At 44.9% G+C, this 9,236-nt stretch overlaps 1 protein-coding gene across 1 annotated transcript in view; it reads left to right on the top strand.

The window, feature by feature from the left end:
- Positions 1-9,236, top strand: part of cmtr1 (cap methyltransferase 1) — a 36,908-nt gene that overhangs the window by 23,857 nt on the left and 3,815 nt on the right. The window contains 5 exon segments of the mRNA XM_048597398.1: positions 3,343-3,399; positions 6,581-6,638; positions 6,840-6,908; positions 7,049-7,194; positions 7,196-7,289. Coding sequence (XP_048453355.1) covers positions 3,343-3,399; positions 6,581-6,638; positions 6,840-6,908; positions 7,049-7,194; positions 7,196-7,289 — 424 coding nt within the window.

Genomic DNA, 9,236 nt, shown 5'->3' with positions numbered 1-9,236 from the left:
GTTCTCAGTAACTACAGGCTGGTCAGTTTAACATCAGTGGTGAGTGATATTTTAGAAGAAATGATCAGGGGGGAGAAAAAGCAGCAAGTATTTGGAGAAATTTGAGTTATTTATGGAGAGCCAGCATAGATATTTACAAAAGCAGATCATGTTTAATGAATATTGGTCTGATGAAGTAGCAGAGAGGATGGATGAAATGATGCGTAGAAGTTGTATAATTTTAAGAAAGCCTTTGGCAAAATGCCACATTAAAAGCTGGCTAACAAAATTGAAGCTGATGGAAATGAAAGATGATTGTCAACCTCAATAAAAAATTGGCAGAAGGACAGAAAACAGGGATTCATAGTAAATGGGGATAACAAGATGCAGAGCTGGATGAACACAACAGGCCAAGCAGCATTAGAGAAGCAGGAAAGTTAACGTTTCAGGTCTGGACCCTTCTTCAGAAATGACCGAAACGTTCAGCTTTCCTGCTCCTCTGATGCTGCTTGGCCTGCTGTGTTCATCCAGCTCTACACCTTGTTATCTCCTTCTAAGGAACAGCTTTTCATCTCAGTATATTCTTGCACATGTTAGCTTGAGTGTGAACCATGGGCCTCACTTTTGACCCACACAATACTTTCCTCCAGAAGCAAACCATCGAAACAGAATGCATTATCATTCCACGCTTGTTTGATAAAATCAAGATTAATAATTGAAAAATAACTCAATCCTACAAGAATCTCATAAAAAATGATGTAGGTCCTTCATCCTGCCCCTTCATCCAGTAACATCATGACTGATCTGATTTGAATCCTCAAATCTACATTCCCACGTCCCCTGCGTAATCTATCCACCCCACCTTAAAATTATTCAAGGCCTTTTCTTTTATCACCTTGTCAGGGACAGGGTTCTGAAGATAACCCTCTGAGAAAGAGAGCAATCTCCTTGTTTCAGTTTTAAATGGGTGACTCCCGATTTTTAGACAATGACCCCTAGTGCTAGGTTCTCTGATAAGAGGAAACACCCTCTCTCTATCTAACCTATTAATAACCCTCAAGGTCTTGTATGTTTCAATCAAGTCACTTCTTACTTTCTAAACTGGAGAGGTTACTCACCCAGCCTGTGTTTCTTCATGAGATAATCCATTTATTCCAGGTACTACTCGTGTAACACTTCTCCAATACATTTATATCCTTCCTTAAATAAGAAAATCAGTACTGCATGTGGTACTTCAGAGGTGATAGCCTACAAAACAACCATAACCTTGTTACTTTTCTATTCCCCTCATGACAAATAATGGCATTCTCTGAGCTTTCCTGGTGACTAGTTGTACCTGCAGACTAACTTTCTGCACAAGGACACTCAGATCCCTCTGCACCTCTGAGCTCTGCAACCTGTCACCGTTTAAATGATATGCCATTTTCTTGTATAAATGATCAATTTCCCACTTTCCCACATTCCCACATTACACTCCATCTGACAGACCTTTCCCTACTTAATCTGTCAATATCACTTTGTACCTTCACTATATCCTTTTAGTTGTGATCCTTTCTGATATTCAAACTGGACAAGTCAGACTCTAGTCTGGTTTGATAGACCTTGTTTTGGTTTTTTAATGAGGTGGTCTCTCATTGAAACATAAGCATGTAGATTTAGTTTTAACAATAAAATAATTCATTAACCGAAAGGATAGTGTAGAACAAACAGTTAGTACCCAAAACTCTCCTCTACTGACCCCAAAGCAACCCTGTACAATACCCGATAGCACCCCTTAAAAGCGCTCAAATATCCCTTTCTCTAATACATAAATGGGTTTGGTTTAATTTAACTTCAAATTTTAGTCTGGAACATCTGAAATCTACTTCCTGGAGTTCGTAGACTTGAGTTTAAATGTTCTCACCTCTTCAGGGTTTTATCCAAGTATTTCTGGATTAGGATGATAACTCCTTACTCTAAGGTAGTCTAGTATTATCATACTGTAATTATCAATTCTCATTCTTAGAAGCTCATTTACGTAAAAACTTACGCAGTACTGCCCAAAACTGGAAAGGTATCTCTCTAAGATAAGGGTCTTTCCTCCAAACTTAAAAAAAATCTAGAAATTTCCGACAGGAGCCTTGAGACACAATTGTTTCCCTTATTAGGTCATAAACCCTCCTTAGATAAGTATAAAAAAAGGCCAGCTCTCTCAAACATGTTTTTAAAAGAGTCGCTTTAGCTACAGAAGCAATCGAGTTAATTATTCTGAAATTGCTGGAAAAACTCAGCAGGTCTGGCAGCATGTGTGGAGAGAAAGCAGAGTTAACGTTTCTGGTCCAATGACCCTTCTGAAAACCTAAGTTCTTCCAGCAATTTCTGCTTTTGTTTCTGATTTCCAGCATTCGTAGTTCTTTCAGTTTTTTGTTTTAATTATTAATTCTTTCAGACAGAAAGAAAAGTAAGTCTCATTATTTCAAAATAAAAAACTCCATACATTGAGACAAACAGTATTTATAAATAATATACATATATAGATCTCTCAGCCTACATCTTAAATTCCTACCTGTCTGCGTTTTGTTGGGAAACACACTTTGATAAAGCTTTTAGTCTTGCACTCACCAGGATGTTTCAAGGAGAAAATCAACATTGTATTGCAGAAGAGGAGAGTGCTGTTTGGTTGGCAGATTGACTCTGATTTGTGGAGGCATTTCCGTGGAGAATGCAGACATTAATTTGGTTGACCGTTAACTATCTGGCTTTATTTGAATTTAAAATTGATTGGACAGGGCATTGCCTTAAGAAATGAACCAGTTAGTGATTGTCACCTGTTTTGTTGAGTTGAAACAGATGCAGTGTGTTTTCTCATTCTCTCTGACTTGTGGAGAACGGGATCCCGTGTATTAATATATCTGGTTTCCAGTACACGCAGTGTTCCTCACTGCAGCCTGATTGACCATCCTAAATTTATTGTCAGTGTAATTCTTCACGCACTCAGGATTAGCCAACAAATGCTGTCTAGCAACCTGCGGAATTCTACGTAATGTTACATACTGTGTTCGAAGCTTCCTGAACGCGGGCTTGTTGGGTACGTTCAGTACCTTGCCTTTTGCAAAAAGCCAAAGGAGCGTCAGTCTTTGGGGCATACTGCTTACCTGGCATCACGCTAGCACCAAAATTCATATATCACATCCTTCGCTTGTGTGAAAGGCAGAGCACTCCTTTTGGCTTGATATGAGAATCCTCATTGTGGCGAACATGACTCCATTTGCTATTGATTAGCAGCTTCACCTTTACCCTCCCTCATTCCTCTCTTTGCCCACACACCAGTTCTATCTTTCCCCTCACAGCTGTCAGGGTAACAGCCCTCTCACTCTCTTTCAGGCATGCTGCTGCTCAGGTCAAAGCTCTCGCCAAAATCCACGCCTTCATTCGAGATCCGTAAGTACAGATTCATAGCAGCTCTGCCCTCTCCGCCTTCTCCCCCAACCCCCACATCCACCCCACTCCCCGCCTCCAGCCACACCTTCCCCCCCACACCCCATCTCTCCTCCCTTCCTCCTACTCCACACCCACCATGCCTCTGCATCTTCCTCCCCTGCCCCTTCCTGGGCTGGTTAATGTTAAAGTGCTGGGGATAGTGAGCTGGTTGATGGTTATGTTGGTGATAGCGGGCTGGTTAATGGTTATGTTCTCCAAGGTTTTAGAGTAGATTTGTAGCTCGGGTTGTGGATGTTGTGGTTGGTTTGCTCGTCGAGCTGTTTCATTGTTCCATAGACGTTTCATTACCCTGCTGGGTAACATCATCAGTGCAGCCTCCGATGAAGCGTCGGTGTGTTTTCCCGCCTGTTATTTAAACTCTGGGGTCCGTTGAGCTGGATTACCTCACTTCCGGTTTTCCTTCGCAATGGAGTGTATAAGGGGTCTAGCTGTATGTGTTTGTTGATGGCTTTCTTAGTGGAGAAGCAGACTTCTAGGAATTCCCGTGCCTGTCTCTGCTTTGCCTGTCCCAGGATCCTGGTGTTGTCCCAATCGAATTGGTGGTTTTCCTTATCCATGTGGATAGAGATGAGTGAGTATTGATCGTGTCTTTTTGTAGCCAATTGGTATTCGTGTGCCCTTGTTGTTAATTTCCTTCTTGCTTGTCTGATGTAGTGTTTGTCACAATCTCTGCAGGGAATCTGCTCTAAAACCTTAGGGACCTACGGGTGAGGCAGACTCAAATTGGCACGAAAATGGGAGAACTACTCCAAACAACAGAGCGCTACCCGCGAACAACTCTACTTCCTACATGGATGTCTCAGGAACCAGGTATTACCACGCAGTGTGAGATACAAACCACCCATCGACAACCTACAAGCCCGCAAAACAGCAGAACAAAATGGCCGCAGGATGGTAAAGGTAAAAACTTCTTAAGAATGAAACCTGAAGGAACTAACACCCCCTGATTCTACGGCCTCCCGAAGGTACACAAACTGGAAGTACCCCTCAGACCCATAGTCTCCCTGCCAGGCACACCATCACATACGTTAGCCAAGGTGGAGGAGGCAATGGCCTAGTGGTATTATCGCTGGATTGTTAATCCAGAGATCTAGATAACATTCTGGGGACCTGGGTTCGAATCCCGCTATGGCAGATGGTGGAATTTGAATTCAATAAATGTCTGGAATTAACAGTTTAAATGATGACGATGAATCCATTGTCAATTGTTGGAAAAAAACCCATCTGGCTCACTCATGTCCTTTAGGGAAGGAAACTGCCATCCTTACCTGATCTGGCCTACATGTGACTCCAGACCCACAACAATGTGGTTGGCTCTTAACTGCCCTCTGGGCAATTAGGGATGGGCGATAAATGCTGCCGAGCCAGCGACGCTCTCATCCCGTGAATGAATAAAAGGAGCTACAAAGGAGACTAAAGCACCTCTTCAGCAAGTCACCCCACTTAATCCACTCAGCCCAGGAGTTCCTCAATTCCATCAAGGTCATAAGAATAAATGGCGACGAGACCATGGTATCATTTGACGTTACTGCCCTATTCGTATCGATAGACATACCACTAGCAAGAGAAACACCGGCAACACTATTAAAACAAGAACAAGACCCCAGTGACACTATCTCTACAGACAACATGCTGAAGCTACTGGATCTATGCCTCACTACCCACTTCACCTTTAATGGCCAAATATATGAACAGATCAATGGGTCACCCATGGGATCACCTACCTCCGGACGCATTGCTGAAGCGGTGATGCAGAGACTGGAAAGTACGGCCCTTCCGCTAATCCAACCAAAACTATGGATATGATACGTGGGCGACACCTTTGTCAATATTAAACAGACTAAACGAGAGGAGACACACAAACTAATAAACAACACCCTCACCAGATTCAGATTCACCAGAGGAGGAGGAAAAGAACAAACAGCTCCCGTTCCTGGACATCATGGTGGAATGCAGGACCAATGGGGACTTCCTAACAAAGGTATGCAAGAAAGGCACACACACTGACCAAGTACTGAATTTCAACAGCCACCATCCTAACACACACAAACGAAGCTGCGTGAGAACGTTATTTAAACGGCCAGCAACACACTGCAGCAGTACAGAGCTACGCCGAGAAGAAGAAGAATACCTCTTCCAGGTATTCAAGGACAATGGATACCCAAAAAACTGGGTCAGCAGGTGCCTATTACACACACGTCACCAGGAAGATACTACACGCCCCGACACACTCATCACGCTACCTTACATCAGGAACACATCCGAACTGACCACAAGACTCCTACGACCACTGGGCATCAGAGTAGCACACGAACCCACATCACCCCTACGCCAACTGCTCACCCAAACCAAAGACCCACTATCCAGTATGGACAGGACCAATGTCATATACAAGATCCCCTACAGAGACTGTGTCAAACACTACATTGGACAGAAAGGGAGGAAATTAACCACAAGGGTACGCGAACATCAATTGGCAACAAAAAGACACGACCAATACTCACTGATCTCCATCCACATGGATAAGGAGAACCACCAATTTGATTCGGACAAGAAAGCAGAGACAGGCAAGGGAATTCCTAGAAGCCTAGCACCCCATGAAGAAAGCCATCAACAAACACATAGAGCTCAACTCTATGTACCCTCCACTGTGAAGGAAAACCGGAAGTGAGGTAATCCAGCTCAACGGACCCAGAGTTTAAATAACAGGCGGGAAAACACAACGGTGCTTCATGGGAGGCTGCACTAATGATGTTACCCAGCAGGGTAATGAAACGTCTATGGAACAATGACACAGCTCGGCGAGCCAACCTACCACAATAATGGTTATGTTGGCAATAGTGGGCTGGTTAATGGTTAAGGTGCTGGGGATAGTGCACTGGTTAATGGTTATGCTGGTGATAGGGAGCTGGTTAATGGTTATAAACAACAACAAAAACAAAGTTGCTGGAAAAGCTCAGCAAGTCTGGCAGCATCTGTGAAGGAGAAAACAGAGTTTCGGGTCCAGTGACCCTTCCTCAGAACTGGTTAATGGTTATGTTGGTGACAGTGAGCTGGTTAATGGTTATGTTGTTAGGGAGAATCTGTCGGGCCTGATGTGATGTAACCCTCTCCCTTTCAGGAACCTGAATGAGACACGACAGGCGGAAATTCGCAAGGAGTGCCTGAAGCTGTGGGGGGTGAGTGCACCAGAGTGAGAACCCAGACTCCCTCAACGCAGGTTCCCCCAAAGTCAGACCCCACTCTCCCACCTGCTCCCCGGACCCTCCGTGTAAGAACTGTCAATGTCAGACTACCCCTTCCCCAGAGTGAGACTGTGAGGCAGCAGCAGGACCCTGTTACCCTCCATCCTCACTGTATTCTTACTGTGTTCTCTGCAGATCCCAGACAAGGCTCGCATTGCTCCGAGCACCATAGACCCCAAGAGCAAGTTCTACGAACTGATTCAGGTGATTGTGCTTTGTTCGGTTCATTTGGAGTTTCTGGGTCTGGTGGAGCCTCTGTCTTCACTTGTTCTCATTCTCTCTGCTGCGAGCTCAGTTCTCCTTCTGTTGTTGAGGTATTGTTCTGTTTCTCTGTCCTTCTGCAGGGCACAGACATGGAGACGTTCAGCTATAAACCCACCCTGCTCTCTGCACAGGTCATTGACAAGATCAGCCACGTGTTGGACTATCGCTGTATGGTTGCTGGAGGCCAGCAACACTTCCTCCTTGGCATGGGTGTAAGTCCCTGTGTAAGACACCACACTACATTACAGGCACTCCCAAACTTACTGGGACACTTTATTCAAGGATGTGCTCACACCCTTGGAAATACCATATGCTGAAATAGTCAGTGCTCAGTTACAACACAGGAGTGTGTGACTGCGAGTGAGGCAGGCAAGAGAATCCAGGACGAGGAGCACAAGAGCCTCTGCCTGTAAACTCATCCGACGGGTTTTGAGGGTCATTCAGCTTGTCTGGATCGTAGAACATTGAACATAGCAGTACAGCACAGTACAGGCCCTTCGGCCCATGATGTTGTGCCAACCTATTATCCTACTCCAAGATCAATCTACCCTGCACACCCTATATTTTACTATCCTCCATGTGCCTATCCAAGGGTCGCTTAAAAGTCTCTAAAGTATCTGACTCCACTATCACTGCCGGCAGCGCATTCCACACACCCACCACTCTCTGTGTGAAGAACCTACCTCTGACATCTCCCCTATACCTTCTTCCAATCACCTTAAAATTATGCTCCCTCGTAATAGTCATTTCCGCCCTGGGAAAAAATCTCTGACTATCCACTCTATCTATGCCTCTCATCATCTTGTAAACCTCTATCAAGTCACCTCTCATCCTTCTTCGCTCCAATAAAAAAAAGCCCTAGCTCCCTCAACCCTTCCTCATAAGACCTGCCCTCCAGTCCAGGCAGCATCCTGGTAAATCTCCTCTGCACCCTCTCTAAACCTTCCACATCTTTCCTGTAATGATGCGACCAGAACTGAACACAATATTCCAAGTGTGGTCTAACCAGAGTTTTATAGAGCTGCAGCATAACCTCATGGCTCTTAAACTCAATTCCCCTGCCAATGAAAGCCAACACACCATATGCCTTCTTAACAACCCTACCAACTTGGGTGGCAACTTTGAGGGATCTGTGGACGTGAATCCCAAGATCCCTCTGTTCCTCCACACTGCCGAGAATCCTGCCATTAACCCTGTATTCTGCATTCAAATTCGACCTTCCAAAATGAATCACTTCATACTTTTCTGGGTTGAATTCTATCTGCCACTTCTTTGCCCAGCTCTGCATCCTGTCAATGTCCCGTTGCTACCTACAACAGCCCTCCACACTATCCACAACTCCACCAACCTTTGTGTCATTGGCAAACTTACTAACCCAATGGTCTCAATGTGGACTTTGCTAGCTTCAAAATCTCCCCATCCCCGACCACATCCCAAGACCAGACCAGCCCCCGCTTCATCCCTGCCTCCTTGACCTGTCCGTCTTCTCTCCCACCGATCCGCTCCTCCCACCTCACTGACCAATCCCCACTACCGCCTACCTACATTCACCTTTATTAGCTTCATCCCCACCTCCTTGACCTGTCTGTCTTTTCTCCCACCTATCTGCTTCACTATTTACCTGCTATCACCGCGCCCTCACCCTCTATTTATTTCAGAGCCCCCAACCCCATTTCAGAAGAAGGATTCCGACCCGAAACGTCAACTTTCCTGCTCTTCTGATGCTGCCTGGCCTGCTGTGTTCCTCCAGCTCCACACTGTTATCTCAGACTCCAGCATCTGCAGTTCTTACTATGTCTGAGTGGGTTATAACCCACCCTTCCACTTCCTCATCCAAGTCCTTTATAAAGGATCACAAACAGCAGAGGTCCCAGACCAGATCCCTGCGGAACACCACTGGTCACCGAGCTCCAGGCTGAATACTTTCCATCTACTATTGGACAGCCAGTTTTGTATCCAGACAACCACATTTCCCTGAATTCCATGCCTCCTTACTTTCTGAATGAGCCTACCATGGGGAACCTTATCAAATGCCTTGCTAAAATCCATATACACCACATCCACTGCTCGACCTTCATCAATGTGTTTTGTCACATCCTCAAAGAATTCAATAAGGCTTGTGAGGCATGACCTGTCCCTCAAAAAGCAATGCTGACTATTTCTAATCAAACTGTGCTTTTCCAAATAATCATAAATACTATCTCTCAGAATCCTCTCCAATAAACATTCAGTGAGCAAGCCTCCACAATTCACTGGGCAGGGAATTCC

The sequence above is a fragment of the Rhincodon typus genome, chromosome 5 (assembly GCF_021869965.1).
Source record: "Rhincodon typus isolate 14 chromosome 5, sRhiTyp1.1, whole genome shotgun sequence".
NCBI lineage: Eukaryota > Metazoa > Chordata > Chondrichthyes > Orectolobiformes > Rhincodontidae > Rhincodon > Rhincodon typus.
Note: the sequence above shows the minus strand (reverse complement) of the source record. Positions and strands in the feature narration are given on the sequence as shown.